The sequence below is a fragment of the Ursus americanus genome, chromosome 20, assembly GCF_024610735.1.
Source record: "Ursus americanus isolate L20-20 chromosome 20, mUrsAme1.1.p, whole genome shotgun sequence".
In the NCBI taxonomy this organism is placed as follows: domain Eukaryota; kingdom Metazoa; phylum Chordata; class Mammalia; order Carnivora; family Ursidae; genus Ursus; species Ursus americanus.
The window spans coordinates 26117133-26138346 of NC_142146.1; the positions used below are offsets into that span (position 1 = coordinate 26117133).

Sequence of the window (21214 nt, forward strand, 5' to 3'; positions counted from 1 at the left end):
GAAGTACAGTTAAACTCTCAGTTTCTATGACATTCAACTGAAGCATGGTTTTGGCATTGTATAAGCCTGCCTCAACACTGTACTCAACTATTTTAACAATCTTTTTTTTTTTTTTTTTGCCAGAGAGTAGTGCTAGATAAATCTGGAACGAATTATGAGTTATGAGTGACCCAGGGTCCACATTCAGGAAGCCAAGAATTCTCCAGCTTTTCAATATGCTCTGATTTTTCATAAAGTTCCCTTCAGAGCTAGAGTGGTATGTACGTAAGCAATGAACGTGGCTCTCCTGTTATATAACTTTGATCTGAGCATTGGTATAATATGAATCCCTTATGCACTAAACTTCAGATCAAAGCCTGTAATATTTTACATTGTATCTCGTGCGTAAGTATCTAGTTGAATTTTCACATGACACAAAGCCTCCTCTACCACATCTACCACTTCTCACTTTCAGTTAATATATAATCACATTCACAGCACTTAGAAAGGGCTGCGTTTCACAGATTAAACCTCAAGTTTTAATTAAACTGTGGATTCTCAAGTGAATCACCATGTAAATACAAGACAAAGACATTATGCTTATTATACACAGACTAATACAGATTTCTCCTGTACTTAAATAAAAAGAAACACTTGGATTCAGTATAAAATTCATGAAAATAAAGAGCATCATGTAGTCAAAACAACCAATTTATTGCCCTGGGTTCTTGCTTTCTGCCAGTTGCTTGGTACCCAGTACAAAGAGGGCCCAAGTGTTTACCCGTGCGGGTATTTCTGAGTGGCACTTCCAGTGTCAGCCACTAGAAGTCCTTAGTTATACACATTTGCTGGGCTGGAGGAGAGGAGAAAGGAGCAAAGATGAGAGAAAACACCGCAAAGAGAAAAGGGTTTGGGGGGAGCGCTACATAGAGGAATAAAAGATTTAAAAAAAAAATAAATTAAAATAAAATTTAAAAAAAGACAAAATCACAGAGGCAGAGCTCCGAGGAATTAAAACAATAAATGCCCCAGGGTGATTTATCTTATCAAAAATCATACTTTAAACCAAATAAGAAAATTTTATTTTATGCCGACAACTGAATAAACTATAAAGACACAACCAAACTTTGATTTAAAAGAAATTCACTCCTATTTCTAGATTAATTGGGGTTTAGCACTACTGCAGGTCTCCATATGTTCCCAAACATGTTTAAATAGACCAGGAGCTGGAGAAGCTCCATTGTGCAAAATAGCTTGGGGGATATAGAGAAGGGCTCTGGAAATACCAGGGATCTAACAGATCAAGAGATTAGTTATAAAGCCAGTATACAGATTTTAAATGTTTATCCTACTATAAACTGTTGGCAAAGTTTTAAAACTTCTGAATAGTTTTAGCTTCAGGAAATACACAGAATTTCAGAAAGTTGCAAAGAATTTTGGTTTTGATCTTGGGCTGTTGTTGGTCCTGTACAATATGATATTCTGAGGAAACAAAAATTGTTGAAAATTAAGCAACAAAACAGAACCTAAGCTATCCTAAAGGGGAACTCCACCGAAATTATACAACTATCCAGAAAAAGCATATAATTCCTACCATATGATAATACACCGTGCTGGACTTTTCTGTGTGAACACATGTATCATAAAGTTCAAATGCACTTAAACTGTAATAATGCTCTTATCTCTCCATTTTATGGCCAGCCTTCTACTCGTCAGGGAATAACTTGGTGCGCTAAGCAGAATTACTTGGTGTTTAAATGATTACAGTGGGAAAACTTAAAATTCTCACACTCAACGGGCTACTCTACGGTGCGTGATGAGTCACCGGACACCGTGACTGCCTCAAGGAGACACACACACAAACCTCATCCTCTCCAGGCCTTTGGTCATGTCATGTCAGCCTCTTAACGCTGTAAAATACATCTCCCGCTTTCCCAAACTATAATAATAACAATGTGCTTGCATGACACCCTCAGATCACCTCGGGGAACACAAAACCTAAGTGTGCCTGTGCTCAGGCATCCTCTGTGGTCAGGAGAGAAGGGAGGGACAGGAGCACAGAGGGACTCGGGAACTTGCAAAGGGACTTTCACCTGGGCCTGAGGGGCAGCCAGGCACAGTCCAGTGGGGACACAGTCTACAGCTGGCCACTCCCTCTGCCTCCAGTAAATGCCTGGAAAGCCGGAAGGAAAGAAGGGCAATGCACCACTGGAACTTTCCAGTCTCGGAAGTTTTCGGGATAGGGAGTTCAGAGGCTGCCCCTTGGATGGAGGGGAGTGTCTCCAAGGAACTGATAAGAATGGCTTAAAACTTGGCCAGAACCATTCCTGCAGGAAGAAAGGGGAACTTGAGCTCGTTAAACCCAATTATTCGGCTACTTCCGGAGAGGGATTAAGGAACTTCTGGATGCTATGTTAACTCTTTCAAGTCACCAAGGACCATTTTGAGTTCTGACATGCTTGTTTAAAACAATTATTACTACATTAATTAAATTTCAAAAGATACAATTAGAATTAAACATAGTACCACTTTTATTACTGTCTGCTTATATCAAGCCTTTTCTCCAAGGGGATCAAGGTGATTTAGAAACTCCTAATTAACAGAAGGTAATTCAATCACAGTCTTACTGTAAGGTATCATTAGTTTCTCTCACGTCTGTGTAACTAAGTATAGATGTTAGTTGAGAGAAAAAAACAACTGAAGGTTTCTCTGTAATGAAAAGCAGAATTTTTTTTAAGCACAGTGAGGTGTCCACAGTCTTCCAGGAATGACAGCAAGAAGGAAGACAAGAACGCAACCAACCAGCTACTAGTATATTTACTGTCTAAACCCAGGATTTTTTCCTGGTGTTGACCACATAACCCACGTGTTCCCCTGTCTTCCCCTTTCAGAGAAGAGAGACAACTCACCTATTAAGGTGGTGGGAAACCTTATCTTCTGCTTTTCACTTTGTAATTTTAAACCAGCCTTTCTGAACGGGAGTAGCCAGGCTCTCTATACAGCGAAGCTGCAGCTCTGAAGTCTGGACTGATGCTAAACACACACACACAAAGGTCTCAAAGCTTCACGAGCTGCAGGTCTAGCATTTGGAAACTAATAATACCATAATGATGACTACCGTTTATTAAGAATTTATTATGGTCTGGGCTATTTACATGTAATTTTGTACCCTTTGAGGTGGTGAAACTATGCCCATTTTACAGAGAAGTAGACTCGCCTTCAGTCACACAGTAAGCACGAGGCAGGCCCTATCTCAGCATCAGGGCTCATATTCTTTGCAGCACAAACCCAGCCCCCAAAACCCACTCATATACTTCCTAGGGTCTGGGGTGTATACTTCCTCCTTCATCCCCGATGTCTAGCCATGGTGTCTTTATAGGCGAGCAGTTTCGCATGTAGGTACCCACACTGCATGCCCACCTGCCCAGATGGTCTGCATGAATCTACAACTGTACTTACTGGCAAAACACACGGGGCGTGGTTTTCTGCTGGACGCCTGTTACCCTGACTCAGCTCACGATGGCAGGTGAGATAAGGACAAAGACTTTCCCACGGTGGGGTCAGAGCTGGTGCATGGTGTGCGTGTGCGTGTGCGTGTGTCCGGGAGAGTCAGGTAGGTTTCTTCCCCCAGGAGCATAGCAGTGTGATACAGCTCACTTAGCAGCGACACTGAGTGTCAGCAACGAAGCAAGTGGGACAACTGAGAGAAGATGGTTGTCTTGACATTCAAGTATTTCTCTGCTTGGCCACCAGGAGCCCATGCCCACCTGTTAGCTCACATGACAATCCTATGAACACACTTTGGGAAATCCTAGAACACTACACTACACATGAGCAACATTCCCATCCCGGGGTGGCTTCACTGAATTCAGCTGCTCTGGCTGGCTGGGTGAACAACTAGGACTCTCCCTTCTATTCCTCAACCCCACTGTATTTTCCTCTTAGGACATATGAACCTTTAAGTAGGGAATTTCAGACACAGCAAAGTCCCCTGGCAAAAGGTAGGGGAGATTTGAAGGTATGAACAAGAGGTAAATGATCTGGGGAGGGGACCCTCATGCCTGCATTCCCCTATCCACCTGTTCTAGTCCCGAGCCTCTGGCCTCCGGCCCACCCCTCCCCCAGGCATGTCAGGCGTCCCCTTCTTCTGGGACCTACTACAAAGGCTCCACTTACTGCCTTAGGACACGGGTGCTGCCATCTAGTACTTAACCTGGAAGACTGGCAGCCCCCTCCGTCCCCTGGCCAGTCCCGAAACCTAACCCTCCCAGGGAAGATGACCAGTGATGATATAAATCAGCCGTGTTCAGGAAAATGTAGCCACTTGGGGGCAGAGAGACAGGGTAGGAAGAACACCTGATCTGTGTCCTGGAGATCAAGGTCACTTTTAGTCACTCATTTTTACATCTACTTTGTGCACCTGCTCTGTGGCAGAGACATCGTGGTGAGCAGGGCACACGCTGTCCCTGCCATCCTGGGGCTCCGATGCAGCGGCGGAGGAGAGAGGTACCTTAAAAAAAAGAAACCAAACCAACAAATGTATAATTACAAGCTGCAACGGGTGTGAGAAGGAAATGAACAGCATGAAGAAGCAGGGTGTAGGAAGCTGCAGAGGGCCCTCAGAGCAGCCTTCCCATTTCCCCTGGTGGGAGAGGGTTTCACAGGTTTGGTCTCCGCCTCCAGCACCCTTTATAATTAATCCCTTTCCTGATGAGACAGCTTTAAATAGAATGTGGTTAGCACAGCCTGGATTTTATCATTTGAGAGAAAGCCCTGCTCCCCGCTAGGAGAGGAAACCAGGGGTTTTCAGAGAAGCCTGCCTGGGAACTCCACCCAATTCCCACTTCTCTGCACCTCCTGAACCACCCCCCCAACAAGAAAAGCTTGATCTGACTGATACAAGGAGCACCACTTAAACTCCATTCTTTGGCTCATTTTTAATGCCTCCTTACTAAGCAGCACAAGCAGGACTATATGTTCACTGTGAAGTCAAGCTAGTTACACATTTTATTGGACTGTAACAAAACTCTGGGTGATTGTCACCATTTCCACCGAAGCAGCCAACTTGCCCTGACAGCACTGTAAGCAACCAGAGCAAAGGCGTTCGGTGGCTTTCCTCTTCCCGTGTCGTCTCTAGCGCCTGCAGGTTCTTGACCATCACAATGTTAAGTCAGTATTACTGCTTTAGGGGCTCACGGCTTTTCCAGGACAGGAGCCCTCGAGCTCTGGCAGCACGCTCCTCCTACGAAGTTAACAAGTAGAATGCTGTTCTTAAGGATCAAAATTCAAAATGCACTAAATTATTTTTTGAAAAAAAAAATGAAATTATAATTTAAACTGGTGAAAGTGAATATGGGAACCAGGGCATTAAAATACCCTAGGGACTTTTTCTCCCGATCCTCTTTGTCAGGGGTTGGCCAATTCTTTCTGCAAAGGAGCAGACAGTAGGTATTTTAGGCTTTTAGGCTTAGGCTTAGTTTCTGTCTCGACAACTCAGTGCTGCTGTTGCTAGGAAAACAGAGCATGGGATGGATGTAGCTGTGCTCTCACACAACTTTGTTTATGGACGCTGAGATGTGAATTTCACATGGTTTTTGCAAGTCATACAATATTATTTTTCTTTTTCAATCATTTAGCATGTAAGAACCATTCTTAGCTTGCAGACCATACAACAACAGGTGGTGCCAGATTGGCCCATAGGCCGGTTTCCCTAACATAGTACAACTCCTGCCCTAACGTAGTACAAGATGCATCATTTGGTGATACGGGACTCAATGAATTCAAGAGAACATAGTTTGAGATGCTACATGCACATTTTATAAAAGACCATGAAAAATCAAGCGCAGCTAGCATTTCCAAAGGGTAAACATATATTATGATATATGTAGGCAAAAGAAAGATTTGGTTATGGAGAGTCCTAACATTGGTCAAAGACTTCCACAGACTCACCACAAACAGGAATTAGTTAAGTACCATCCCACTTGCATTTAGCTAAATACTTGGCCATTTCTATTTACAAAGATAGGGTTTGGGGGGGGTTTGTTTGCTTGCTTGCTTTTGGCACCAGATAAGTGATTTAAAAACTAAAATTATTGGGGTGCCCAGGTGGCTCAGTTGGTTCAGCATCTGCTTTCGGCTCCCGGAGTCCTGGGGAAAGAGCCCCACATCGCATCAAGCAGGGGGCCTGCTTCTCCCTCTGCCCCTCACCCTGCTCATGCACTCTCTCTCTCTCTCTCTCTCTCTCTCTCTCGCTCTCAAATAAATAAATAAAATCTTCAAAAACACCCTGAAGTTATTCTGTGCCCGTACGATGACATAAATGAAGGAGTGACTCCACACGACCACCCTCCAGCGTAGGAGTGTGAGGAGTATTAAGAAAGCCAGAACGATCAACGCTCGTTTCAAAGAAAATACCGCAATTAAAGATTTTTGGAAATTGATAAAAGATCTCCTATATAAAATTTCCATATAAAAATCTAAAACGTTTAGCCCTAAAGATGTGACTAACATGAAATGTAGTGGGGAAATAAATATTTTAAACTACCTAACATGTTATTTTTAAGTTAATTGGTAATTAAGCTTGTAGAGTTAAACTTAACTCTGAACACATCATATTGTCCACCCACTGAGTTTACTGTGAGAGTCGTTTTCTTATGGTTCAGAATTTAAAATACCCTAATTAAGTTAGAAAAGCCTTTAAAGCCATTATTAAGTGCTATTTTTATTCCTGATAAATTCATGTGGCAGTAAGATCCGATTTCTGGTATTAAAGGTGGTTATTTCTGTGGGGTGAGTGGCGTCAATTATTTCACAGCAATCTGGGGGAATAGAAGTGAACAGAATGGAAAACAGGAGCTGTTAAAGTAAGGAGTGACAGTTCCTGCAGTCCCCACTGAGAGAGAAGTCTGCGGTGTGAGGCTTGCGAGGGCAGGCCCCGCCCCGCCCCGCCCCACCCCTGCAGACTGGAGCGGTTTGGGGAGGCTGAGGGTGAGTGAGCACTCCCACCCAGGCCAAATCAGGAAGGAATGGATCCACAGGCAGGGCTGAAATTTATTCCTCTCATGAGGATGAGGTCAAATGTAACATATCAACAAGATGTAGGCTTCAAAGCTTGTGTAGTGCCAAATGTTACTCACAGGAACACATCTAGCTGTGGAGAAAAATCACCACCTCATTATTCAAAAGGCTGTGGTTAAAAACACCTTTAAAAATTTGTTTCCAGTTCATAACTAGGGATATAACAGATTAAAAGAAAAAGAAAGGTCAGAAATGAGTATACCCTACTGCCCAAGGAAAGATGCCAGAAGGTGGTTTGAGTTAAGCGTCTACAATCACATTTTCTCAAAACTGATTCTGAAATATATGATTTTTCATATAAGCTGGTTATCTCAATAGCTTCATTTTCATGGAGTTGGTTCTATTCAAATTATCCCATTTCTTAGAGAGTTGTCTTCTAAACTGTGATTGCACATCCAAAGGGCCTATGTCCACAAGAACAGAGGTGCTCATCATTGCATTTACAAACCAATCTACGTATCATCGCTAACAATTTTATACAAGTATCTGATGGAATTTCAATCTTTTTTAACTCAACTCCAAATTACACTTGCAACAGTGCTGAATTCCTAAATGGAAAAGCATGTCCTGTCCTAAACTACACAAAAATGGGCGGTCATAAACCAAGTTAATCTGTGAATGGATCTCACATTTAGAAAGTCAGGGTGATATTTAAAAACATCAAAATTCTAAACAATATAATTGTATTATCAAGGTAACTTACACGTTTTCTAAACTCTAACCTGACTATGGACAAAAATGGGACACGATGAAATATTAAGTAGTTCATCCTTTTGATGAATCTTTGACAAAAAAAATACTTCTGAAAAGAAATTCACACATGTGATAATTACTTGTGAATTGTATCCAGCACTCTGAGGCTAGCACTGGTAAAAGAATCATTCAGGCAAACGATTTCCACTTAACCGGCTGGAGAACATTCTGAACCCCAAATGGAGCCAGACACGAGGGCGAACTGCAGGCTCAGATGGCAAAGGCAGCCACTTCTCCAGGTGGAATGAAGACCCACCACAGGCTTCACATCCCCAACTCCCTACCTGGTCAGAAATTGCCTCTGTTAGGAAAACTAATTAAGCTAAATCGTGAAAATGCATTTCCCTGGTCCTCCAGTGGCCCAGGCAGTACCTGGGGTTTCAAAGTGGAGCCCACACTTGGGGAGCTCCAGGGTTTCCAGCTCAGGTCTCTGCAACCTGACAGAGATGGAGATGAACACACTGACTTCTCTTCCAAAGTAGCTGGCAAAGCCACCTCTGGGCCAACAGCAAAGGCTAGAGGGTCAAGAAGAGACACGCTTTTCTGGGTCCAAGGTGAGAGGACCAGAGGGCTCCCAACCACAAGGGGAGAAGCAGGCTGAATGGATCAGTGAGCTGTGAAGTGCTTGTTCTAGGTCAGCTAATCTTCATTTCTGTGAATCGAAAAGGATCTGGAGCTCACAAGCTGCATAAAGACACACAAATCAAACGCCAGGCACTGAAAGTCAGTTAGGCTCTTCGTTTCTTTGATCATCACTTTTCTGTTTGAAAAGGATTTCCACAAAGAGGACGCTCACGCCTACAAAACTAGATGTAGAGATGATACTGTTCTGTGGACATGACAGAAATAATTCCAAACTTTAAGATGTCAAACGGATTCTGGATGTTGAAAAAACTTTTTTTTTTTTTAAAAGAACTGTACAGTATTAATAGTAGCAAATCAAAAATTTTGAATCTGGAAAACTCCAATCGCTAGAGGAATATAGGCATGAAGTTCTTGTCCTTAAAGTTATTTTTCTCCCCTTTTTCTTTTTTTTTTTTTTTTAAGATTTTATTTATTTATTTGACAGAGATAGAGACAGCCACCGAGAGAGGGAACACAAGCAGGGGGAGTGGGAGAGGAAGAAGCAGGCTCATAGCAGAGGAGCCTGATGTGGGGCTCGATCCCATAACGCCGGGATCACGCCCTGAGCCGAAGGCAGACGCTTAACCGCTGTGCCACCCAGGCGCCCCTCCCCTTTTTCTTGCTCGGCAATTATTAGGCTTAACATAACTTCTTCATCAATCCAAACACACCAAACAGATGTCACGGTTCCAAGATGCTCTAAGAAGGATGCTACTCGCCTAACAATAGTGAAGATCAGAGAACAATCTGGCTCTATTTCTCTCGAGGATCGAGGATCGTAACAGAATCCCTTTAGCTTGTGGGGTTCTGAAAGTTGTCCCATCATACTTCTAACTCTACCCTCTGGCTCCTTTCTGAAACACCCAGGGCATTCTCTAGCTGGTATTTCTGGCAATCCAGAAGATGTGCTGCACTGGGAAAGGAAAGCTGACATCCGGGGGGCTGCAGCAGAAACACAGGTGCTATGGGAAGAGTGTAAAACGACTTTTTTCCCACAGGCATTGCCATACTTTAGAAACCATTTTGCCCCAGGGGCTTTCCACCGATTCAAACAGCTAGTTTCAGAGCCCTGGGTGAAGAGCAACTCACTTATAAAAACAGACACTTCTCAGTTTTAAAGGTCAAATTAGATTTTTATTTGGGTTCCCACCAAAACGACAGGCTTGAAAGCCAGGATTTGTCGAGGAGAAATAATTTTCTAAATTATTTTAACATGTGAAGAATCAACCCAGAGATCCCAGAGCTTCATGCCCTAGGGTAGAGGGGACTGGCCTTCCATCTCCCAAGGCTGGGCCGAAGGTCGGCCACGCTCAGGCGGGAGGAGGGAAGGGGCAGTGGGGAAGTTGGAAGTCCATCTCTTGCAGTCCTGAGTGACTGTAAATGGAGCTAGGGAATCCCTTCCCTGCATGGCCCAGTCTCGAGGTGAATGGGGGTGACGGGGAGGATGGCAAGCTTTAGAGTGATGTTCTTTATAAGGACACAGGAAGAAGCCTTCTGCAACCATTCCCCTCCAGGCAACCAGTGGCCACTTTGTAGGGAAGCAGAGGGAAAGAGAGAAAGTCTGAGAGACTGAGCATTTTACCTCAAGAGACGAGTATTTATAGTCCAAAGTGGATAAAATAAATCAATGCAATGGATCAAGTTCACCAAAGTGAACAGAAATTGGGGAATACCCACCTCCCTCCCGAGAGAGGAAAGCTGCATTTTTCTTTGCCTCTGAGTTGAGTGTGGGTTTTGCACTCAGACTCTGCCCCAGAGGCACAGATCATAGAGGGGCTGAGCCTGAGTACTGGCCACAGCAGCACGGCTTCCTCTGCTCAATGAACTTTTACTTACTCAAAGTCAAACGGAGACAAAAAGTTCACGGAATAAACTAGGATAAGGACGCTAAACACTTGCTCACAGCTTTGAAAAGCCGCCAGTGCACATCATGACTAACCAAAAGAACTGTGTGTATTACTTACAGAGCAGGGACAGCATTTTAAATATGTATACAGATCCCTTTCCCTTTCTTTCTTCCTTCCTTCCTCCCTCCCCCCACCTTCCTCCCTGCCTCCCTCCCTCTCCCTCTCTCTCTCTCTTTCTTTCCTCTAATTTCCTGGAAAGGTCCTTGACAGAAAGAAGAACTTAGCAAACAACTTACCTTTACCCAATGCAGAAACATAAAATACTTCCAGGCAAGAAGAGACTATATCAAAAATAAACTTTGAAGGAATGTAAGAGCAAAATCCAAAATGCAATGTAGGATTTGATGGGAAAAAGTAATTCCCCTGTTCTTGCATAGGCAAAAAAAAAAAAAAAAAGAAAGAAAGAAAGAAAAAAAATCACAGTGCTTCAATGATCTTAGTACTATCAAAAATGTAGTAGTGTTCTTCTGCATAAAGCACAGGTGTAGAAAGAAGTTCCCTAACTTTTTAGGTTTCAGATATGTTTTATACATAGTTTCTACCAGAGCCAGTGAAATAAAAATATTAAAATAATAAAAAAAATTCAGTTTGAAAAATAAGCAATCTCGCTCTGCCCCTTTAAAAAGCAAAAGAAAGACTCTAAACAGAAAAGTAAAACAGTAGAGACCCCATCAAAATACATGGCCCCAAACCACTGCAGTGTAACGGTTCCCCAGGTGGCCTTGGTTCAAATGAAATCTACCCGAGAACTGAAATGATGCCAAGAGCAGGCTCCCATTTCTCATTTACCAATATGGTTGGACAGCACCAACCATATCACTGTTTCCTAGCTTACTTAGAAATTTTAAGTCAGACTGCTGGTATGTCAGATGATACATGGTAGCTGGCTTAATACCATTTATCATTTCTTGCCTGAAGACACCATCTGACAACATGTTGAACTCCATTACGGTTTTCATGTCTGTCCTCCCAGAGTTTGGAGCTAGGTATCAAATTTAGTTGATAAAAACTGCTATATGATGAAGTCTCTCTTTCAAGGGGATGTCAGCCCTTAAAATGCTACTCTTTTCCCAACTGCTCACTGCTTAGGTATCTGGGGTGTGTGTGTGTGTGTGTGTGTGTGTGTGTGTAAGAATACTTCTGAATATGTGCTCCTCGGTTTCTGTGGAGACATGTAAAACTAGAAAACTGATGAGCAATAAAATCCACAATCATCACCGTTTCACACCCTGCACACTATCTTCCAGAAGTGTCCGAATCTCCCTGCATCTGATTACTGAGTGGCAGCCGCTGCATCTGATCTAATCACACATGTGATGCTGTCATCACACTGTATCTTTAACATTTCTTCCCCCTCCCATCAGCTTGGCAGCTTGAACCAATTTGGAGTGGCTCAGCTGTATGGTTTTGATGACGCCAGGGAAACTGCTTTTGGACACATCACTGGCTGGACCTCCCCTGTCACTGAATTAGACTATAGCCTTTGGGTTTCTGATCTTCCCTCTGCAGGATATATCCACCTTTGTACACACACACACACACACACACACACACACACACACACACACACATATCTAAGCTCAGTCTTATTCTAAAGCATAATAATCTATCTGGTCTTTTTTTCTATAATTACAAAAGTTGGGAAGGTTGACACCTCCAATTAAAAGAAGCTTTTAATGTCAAGTTCTGAGGCAGTAAAGTGATAAAAGGAGCCACAAAGGAGACGGGGATCAATAGCAGCCTTATTACAGATCATGTCTGGCTTGGTCCAGATGGGCTGACTCCATTAATTATGAAGTGTGATTTATCTCTTCACCGCATTAAGCAGCGGCAAGACAAAATATGTGAAATCACACCCATAAGATAAAGCAGAGTGTTCCTGATGTTGCGTGCCAATTGCCAACATGTCTGTATATGAAAGACACCCTTCATTTCCCATATTTTATTTGAAGAAACTAGTTTTTTTAAAGAAATATTTAAAGTAATGAGTTAGAAGGGACTGTTCAGTAATTTATGTAAAAACACTCAGAGAGCAAATAATATCCTCCTGGACAAAGCATCAGGTTCCTCCCTTTTACACTGAAAAAATACTGTTCTCCACTGGATAAATGGATTCCCCAGAGTATGCTTTCTTAATTAAATGTGAAGGCAATTAAAATCAAGATTTTTGTGAAGCTGTGAAAGATGAAAACAAACTAATTTTAAATAGAAAGTAGATACAAAGGCCCTGCAGTGCTAAGAATGAGGTCCTGTACAATCTCTGAGCAGAGGGGGGCTGCCCGAGGGTCCACCGGCGTGCACGGAACAGCGCTACTGCCTGGAACAGAATCGAGCATCATTTTCTTTACTGTTTCTTCTCCCCTTTCATTCCCCACAACTCCACCTTCAAGCTCACTGACTGAAGCAAATTCCATATTACAGAAATCATAGCAAAACCAACGAAAAACTTTTTTTCTTAAAGAAGTTGTATTAAGAACCCCTTCACGGGAGAGCCACCCTCTTAACAAATTCTAGGTGTACGATACATGTCTGCTTACTGGCCTGATGCTGGCCAGTGGGGCTCTGAAGCTTATTCACCATACTTAACCGAAACTAGGCCTGTTGATTAGTAACTCCGTTCCGCCTTCCTCCAGCCTGTGGTAACTACCATTCCAGTCTCAGATTGTATGAATTTGGTTATTTTAGATATCTCACATAAGAGGAATCACGTAGTACTGATCTTTCCATGTCTGGCTTATTTCACTTCGAATACTGTCCTCAAAGTCCAATGAAAAATATTTATAAAGAGAACTTTCTTTGTATCCAACATTTCCAATGTTCTCTCTCTAAAGAGGAAGAATGTTGACTCCTTGGTCTCTATATTTTAGTATGGATCTCACAAAAATTTAGAAATTTAAGTCTGAAATAGGAAACTAATAAACAAAGATAGCTAGAGAGATGAATTATTACTGATAATACTAAAAGGATGGTAAAAATCACTTTCATTTAAAAAGATGATGAATTAGATCACTGATATTGCTGGGAGGGGAAGGTTTACACTGAAATGCCAGTGCATATGTGTTCTTAAGAGCACTGTGTATTGTGGGCACCTGGGTGGCTCAGTCAGTTAAGCAGCTGCCTTCGGCTCAGGTCATGATCCAGGGTCCTGGGATGGAGCCCCGCATTGGGCTCCCTGCTCAGCGGGGAGTCTGCTTCTCCCTCTGCTCCTCCCTCACCGGCTCGTGCACGCGCGCACGCTCTCTCTCTCTCTCCCCCAAAAAATAAATAAATAAAATCTTAAAAAAAAAAAAAGCACTGTGTATTGTAAAGAATGTCTTAAACTCAGGTTACGTAATCCTTATTTTCTCCCACCAGCTTTAAATTACACGAGAGAACATTCAAGCTCAATTTTGGTACCCGATTGTGAACGGCGAATGAATTCAAGTACATTTCCATAAATTTTAAGTGAAATATTTAAATCTGTTGTTTTCTGAAGTAATAATATAAAAGATATGTTCAGCTACTTATGACCAGATTTCTTTGACTGGAATCTGACCTGACTATTGAAATAGTCTTCCTTAGTTTAAGCTCATCGAACCTGTCTTTTAATCTATGCCAAAGTATGTAAAATGAATTCTTTTCCATCATCATGAGGAACAGGAATCCGAAACGAGTTACCTCTTACTTGGAGAACCCCACATGAACAACTTTAGATTATTATTATTATTGAAGATATCTGGGCTTTAGCTGCATGTTGATCACTCATCTATACACCACACGTGGCTAATTTCCCTGACCTGGATCACAGAAAGAACACAGGACAAGGAGACTGCTAAACCTAGTTCTGCCACTAATTTGATGTGCCACAGGGTTTCCGTTGTTTCCACCTGATCGGCAGCGAAATAAAAGCACTCACCATGTGCTCTCCGAGCTCTCTTTCCCGCTCCGCCTCCTACAGCGGGTACCGCCTGAGCTGGCCCCGCAGCGCTCCGATCTGAGCAGGAACCCCCACGGCCCTCAGGGGACTCGCCCAGAATACGTGCGAACACATTTCCGAGCACGCTTCACTCCGTAAACTCAACTTTGAATAGCCTCCTTCTTATCACCTCTGCCTAATGAAATGTGACTCATTCTTAAAGGTCTAGCTCAAAGACCAATATTTCCCTGAAGTCTTCCTAATCCCTAACCCGGAAACTGACCGTTCTTGACCATAAACATCCAAATGGTTTGCTTACATATTTTAAAGTATCTGTCATGTATCATCTTACTATCTACGGATACACTTTATCTCTTCTACTAAACTGTAAACACCTCAAGGGGAGAAAAGGCTTATTTGTCTGACAATACATCGCCATTCCCACTCTCCACACCCGTCCAGTCCCTGTTATCAACATCCCCCACCAATCTGCCTAGTCTAAGAAGGTGTCTGTACTTCTCTTCTTCCTCTACTCCGGAATGGCTTTGACACCTGCATGGCTTTGACCCAGGGTTGAATCTCACACTTCCAGGACCCAAGGAGGAACCACACATAGGGTAAAAACCATGATTTGGACAATTTAGAAGATCCATTTGTTGGTGGTAATCACAAGAGCCATTAGGACAGTCTAGGGGCCATGCATAGGGTGACCATACAACTAATTATCTAAACAGGGACACTTCTTTTTTTTAAAAAAAGATTATTTATTTGATAGAGAGAGAGAGCAAGTGAGCACAAGGAGGGGGAGTGGTAGGCAAAGGAAGAGGGAGAAGCAGACACCCCGCTAAGCAGGGAGCCCAATGCAGGGCTTGATCCCAGGACTCCAGGATCATGACCTAAGCCGAAGGCAGACACTTAACGGACTAAGCCACCCCAGCACCCCTAAACAGGGACGCTTCTAAGAGTTAAAGGGAGAGCTATGAATAATTCATCCGGGGCAAAAGGTATATCAGCAGGAAGACCAGGATATGTGGCCACCCTGGACATGGGCATTCTTTTCTAGCCTCCAGAATGGTTTACAAGTTGTTCGCGTTTCCATGATCAATTCCTTCTCTGCATTCTCCTTTTTCCCAAGGAAACTGGCATATTTCAAATATACTGGCTTATTAATAAGAGTTTAGACACTGAAAAGTAATCACAATCGTAACAGCATAAATACATATCTGCACACGCAGGAGAGGCCACGTGTGGCCCTGGCCCCCCCAGGGCCACCTTCAGCAGTGTAGACCGGCAATGAAACAGGAGTTCTGGAGCGGATTTCTCACACTACTCTTACTTCTCATTTGGAGCCTTCATATTATAAATGGGAAATAAACAAAATGAAATAAGATCGTATTTCCAAGGTTAACTTTGGGTAAAGCTCAACATAAATCACAAAAATAAATAAATAAATTTAAAGTTACAGACTGTCCAGGACCTTAGTATACTTCCCATCAATGCTCCTTTAGCTAGTTTTAATAAATTAATTGTTACAAGGTAAGAAACCATTAAGTTACTAAAAAAAAGGACTATAAAATATAAATATTACAAGAGTTATTGCTGTAGCAATATTAGTTTTAAAAATTCAAATTATAATAATTTGAATTTAATTTTAAATATTTTATGGCTTAGTTTTTCAGACGGAGTTAAGACAGGACAAATCAATAGACCTAGGGGTATAATGCAGCACAGCTATGGCAATTAACATTATGTAAGTCTCACAATTTAAAAAATATGAACGAGCTAAAACATTCTGTCTGATCACTTCTGCAACGATACAACTATCCAGTTATGTGCAAACAGAGTTGCATAGTAAGAGTGATCATTTAGCAGCCCAGGGAGAGGAAGGGGCAGGGAACCAAGGAGCACTGTGTGATTCCTGTGCCAAATACTGTGATGGGTGCTGGGAGGCTGCTGGCGCCCAGAAGCCTCTTGGTCATGAACCCTGAGAACCTCCTGCTCGGGGTCGGCACTCAGCCGCTGGACTAGGTCCTGGGTCCTCAGCCTTGTCTAGCCCCCATGGTTATCACCCAGGTGGGGTGCCGCCACCCCACTCTCAGGAAGTTCCTGTTAAAAAGGTTACGGAGAGGGGGCGCCTGGGTGGTGCAGTCGTTAAGCGTCTGCCTTCGGCTCAGGGCGTGATCCCGGCGTTCTGGGATCGAGCCCCACATCAGGATCCTCCGCTGGGAGCCTGCTTCTTCCTCTCCCACTCCCCCTGCTTGTGTTCCCTCTCTCACTGGCTGTCTCTATCTCTGTCAAATAAATAAATAAATTCTTAAAAAAAAAAAAAAAAAAGGTTACGGAGAAGAAATGTCACTGTGGGACCGCCATGGAAATCAGTGAAGCGCCCAGGGACTGAGTCATGTTAGACTTTGGTGAACGAAATAGGTCTACAAAATGTCTAACAATTTTACGTGTGGCTTAAGCTTAAGAAACATTTATACATATCAGCTACGTCTTCTGGCTTCTTCTCATAAAACAGGAGGAGGTGGGAACTAACTAGGTGGCCTCGGTCACAGCGTGAAGGAGCTCTTCAAACTTTCCCGTTTTTACCTCTTTTCCTATCTTTCCACTTTTCACTGCAAAGGAGCAGAGCATAAGCGTCCAGTGTTTTGCTTCCCAGCTGCCTCCATTACCTTCCAGTGGACTGGATGGCTCCCTGAGGATGGGGCAATTCAAGGGCATTCTTGTGGCCCCTGCAGCACCCAGCACAGCTCTCTCCCCAGTGTGGACACGCACTTGCCCCTGGCCTTCCCTCTTTCTTCAGGCTGACTGCCACTCTCTGTAGTTTGCCCGCAGAGACCACTGTTTGGTCTTTTAGATGGCTCACGCTACCACGAATTCTAAGCTAGAAATAGTAGGGACTGATACGTATCGGCTAAAATGTGTGGCTATTGCACAGGAATCTAGGAAAAAGGTAGGTAATGAACTGATAAGCTGTTTAAAATACTGCATTCTACTGACTTGTACTTCCAGATCTTATTTGTCTAAAGACTTGAGCGAATAAGATCAAGAAGTGAAGATCAAGAACAAAAGGTATTTAGAACTTTTGTTTTTGGGAACAGTACCCCTTGGTCAAGTCCATTTGTGAAACAGGGCATTCTCTATCTATCACCCTCCTGGGAACTCAGTATGTCAGCAAAGAAAAGGCCCTAAGATGTCCTGCAGTAAAGACATGTGATTAATTTTGTTCAAACCAGTATTTCCCCAAACTGCTTTACCATGGAGCCCTTTCTCCCATGTGACATTTACCAATATTCTAAGAAACCAAGGTTCCTCTGAACACACTGTGGGAAATGCTGGCCTAATCTGGTTTTTGTCTTCCTTTGAATTATATAAGCCCCTCTGAATTAAAGCTTTCAGATCAACTTACAGAATAGTCAAAAATATTTCTGTTAAGGCTTATGATGCCAATCCCACTTTGTCTTTAACCTCAGCGGCTACGTCAGATGAAGCCTAGTGTTTTGTGGTCGTAGCCCATGCATTTTGCGTAGAGGAGGGGGTAGACGTAGTCTCTTAACTCTGAGGATCCTGAGGAGCAAAGGCTGACAGCCTGGCCCATCTGGGGGAGCAGTGTCCAACACCACCCTTAAACCTCACAGGCTGGAGAGCCTCCACGACATCATGGGCTCGAAACAGTGTTGTTCACTCACTAATTCTCCCTTAGAGCTACGATAAGTCAAAAAGCACAATAAGACCAGGATATGATTAACGAAAATGCAAGAAATATGTAAGCTCAAAAATGTAATATTCTAGGTATCCTGAGGATACCTCATTAACGTTAAGTTGATTACAAATTATAGGTATCTCAGAGCAGCTGCTGTAAGGAAGGAAAGCATTATACATTATAATCACGTGATAGAAGAAATTGCCCCTAATTGTGCTTAAAATTTATTTTAGAAAAAATTAAATTTCTCACTTTTACCAGTCTGAAGAATGAAAACAAAATAAAAATGAGCAAATCAAGGGCTGATTGCAGAGAAAGATTTAAAAAAAATTCTTTGCCATGTATGTGTAGAAAATAGCATATGCTTGAGAAATCAATTCGGATACATTCTTGAAAAGCTAACTACTATTTAATCCGATTGAGGCAACGGTTTCTGAGTCCTACTTTCTAAAACAACAACAGTAAACCACTGAGCTCTTTCAAATACGGCAAGGTCAGAGGAACGATTTTTCCGACATAGGTAAATGAAGCATGAAATAGGAAAGCACACCTTAGCAAGAGCTCCTGAGTATGTCTGGTGTATTGTCTTACGATCTCTCTCTCACCCAGGCTCCATTAAAGCACAGAGAACAACTCACCATGTCGTAAGTTGTTACAATCTTCTTCAGAACCTCGGGCACGATTCCCTGCAACTCCATCGTGGGATACTGCTCGCTCAGATTCAGGACCACCAGGGGCGTGTTATCAGATCCCAGAAAGCGGGGAGACACCGCCAACATGCACTGCATGAGATTGGCCACGGAGGAGAGGCCACACAGCTCCTTGAATGATACCACGGCATTCTGTTACGTGGAAAGAAAGGAGGCGCTCTGTAATTAACCAGAGGTTTTAAGTTCTCGAGGCTGTTCTACTTGATGTACTTGATTATACTTGAACTGCCTGGTACAACTGTTATTAGCAAAGTCATGACAATTAACTAATGATTATTTCATGCCGGGAAAAATGGCTATTTTCCAAAGTAAATACAGTTACAGATATTTTCAGTACCAATTTACCAAAAGTACAGAAAATGCGAGTAAGTAAAATTCATCTGAAGGGTAAAGCCTCTTTTCAGATCAAAGTTCACAGTGGCGCTAAGGCTGATAGGCAATCGTGAGCAAACAAGAAGAATGGCTTCTGCACTCAAACACGGGAGAGGAAAAAAAATCAAAACAGGTTTAAAGTAAGTATCAAATGCCAGCCATCTAAAAAGAAAGGGAGTATTTTCGAGGGAGAAACTTGAATGTCTCTCACCTGTTTACACTGGTTCCAAATTGAAAAGAATATTTTTGGAGGAGGGGTTAAATTTATTGTCTCAGTTATGGAGGCTAGAAGTCCAAGATCAAGGTTTTGATATGGTTTGCTCTTCTGGGGTCATGAGAGAGGGACTGCTCTTTCTCTCTCTTTCCTAGCTTTGGAAGTCCAGTGAAGGCAACGATCTAGCAGAATCTAGAGATTGCCAGAAAACCACCAGAAAATCTAAAGATTGCCAGAAAACCACCAGAAAATCTAAAGGAATTTTGAGGACAAAGCAATTTACTGCCCAGTAGGAGACCCTCCCCTATCAGTGTGTCCACTGATTGCAACGTTTGTTCCCCCACCCCACCCCTTTTCTCATCACCAGAGCTATGCCATTAAAATATCCGGTAAAGAAAATCCCTTGACACTGTCAAATGTCACGGTTGGCATTCTTGGAGCACTTACCAAGTGCTAAGCTAGTAGGCCTACCTAGTACCCATTACCTCACTTAATCCTCTCAACCAGCCACGCTGTGGGTAAGGAAATGAGTCTCGGCTCTGCTCTAACCTCCCTCTGTTATTTCTCTAAGGTCACACAGCTGGTGAGCGAAGGAGTCAAGATTTTACCTGAAATCTGTTGATGCTGAGGCCTATGCTTTTTAATTACCATGCTATAACAACCGGTAAATTCTAACCAAAATGGAAGTTACTCCAGGTGCACTTGGGTCCTGATCTGGGCTGAGCACGGCGGCCAGAGGGGAGGAATCCAGGCCTTGCAAGTCCCGTGTCTGCTGCTCTCACATGCCCCAGTCTAAGAAATGGGCGGCGCTTTGGTTTTCTTAAACATTTTCTTTTTATTAATATCTCTTTAAATGTGGACATCAAACTCTGTGTCATTTTGCTCAAAATCACTTGGACGTTGACTGCTTGTGACAACAAACCATGACTGTGAGGTCTACGACAGGGTCTCCCAATCACTCCGTCACACCTCCCTGTTTTAGTTTCTTCATAGCTCTTGCTTGTGTCTGCAACTGTCCTATTTGCTCGTTCACCTGCTCGCGGTCTGTTTCCCTCCCCACCGCCCACTCCCCGCTGAAGGCACTGCTTGTTCAGGGCTGCGTCCTCACGGACCAGACTGCCTGTGCGGGCCAGGCGCTCGTTAAGCCCCACCACCGCTGCTCTGCCGGGTGCAGCGCAGACACGCAGCTCTGGACGCAGGATCCCCGAGCTCCGGAGGATCCCCACGGGAACGCTGCGGCGCGAGCACGACCCAGGCCTGGGGCAGGCCACTGTGCCTTGCTCGGAGCTCAGGGTTTCCCAAACCATTCTCGCCCTCAGAAACAGGGAAAAGCCCTGCAGCTCCCTGTTACGCTTTGACTTGGAGAGAAAGAGAATAAAACTCCTCTCTTGTGGCAAGGTCTTTTTATGAATGAGTTCATCTATAAAATCTGTATGGGGTTGAAATCTGCTGAATATTCTGAGTCAGATTTTACTTGCTGGTGCCATTCTTCTCATAATAGGTATCTATAGATATATACCCAGCTAATATATTTAATATACATATTTTAATAAACACACGCCGAGCAGCTACCCCAGACATGGCAGGCGCTCTCACACGCTGGGCCGGGGGAGGGCCGGGAGCTCTGTGAGGCGGGCCCCGGTACCCTGCTGGACATGTGGACGATCCTTAATTACATACATTTGTTCCTAACTGATTGCTTTTAGCCATTATACAGTTGAGAGGTAATTATTATCTTAGACTTCTAATAAATACAGACACCACATGTCTTCTACTGAAACACTTGAATAGCCGTCCTCCGACATCAAGCAGCGGCTCAAAACACAAACACATCGGCTCATTGAAGTGCTTGCTATTTTCCTAGCACTACGGCTCCAGAAGAAAGGGTTGGAACATGTGCCTTTTATTTTGAAAGGTCATCAAAGTGTGTTCCAGCTAAACAATATTCCGGAAAATCAGAGATTCCCATGTACACTC

General features: G+C 43.2%; 1 protein-coding gene across 7 annotated transcripts in view; it reads right to left on the reverse strand.

Moving 5' to 3' along the window:
* The window catches only part of PLCL2 (phospholipase C like 2), a 185877-nt gene that overhangs the window by 48151 nt on the left and 116512 nt on the right, over nucleotides 1–21214 (reverse strand). For all 7 annotated transcript variants that reach the window (XR_006778476.2, XR_006778477.2, XM_045791687.2 and 4 more), the window contains one exon: nucleotides 18580–18783. Coding sequence is in view for 5 of the 7 variants with exons in the window: in XM_045791687.2 (XP_045647643.2) it covers nucleotides 18580–18783 (204 nt within the window). In the remaining 2 variants the exon portion in view is untranslated. The remainder of the gene's footprint in view (nucleotides 1–18579; nucleotides 18784–21214) is intronic.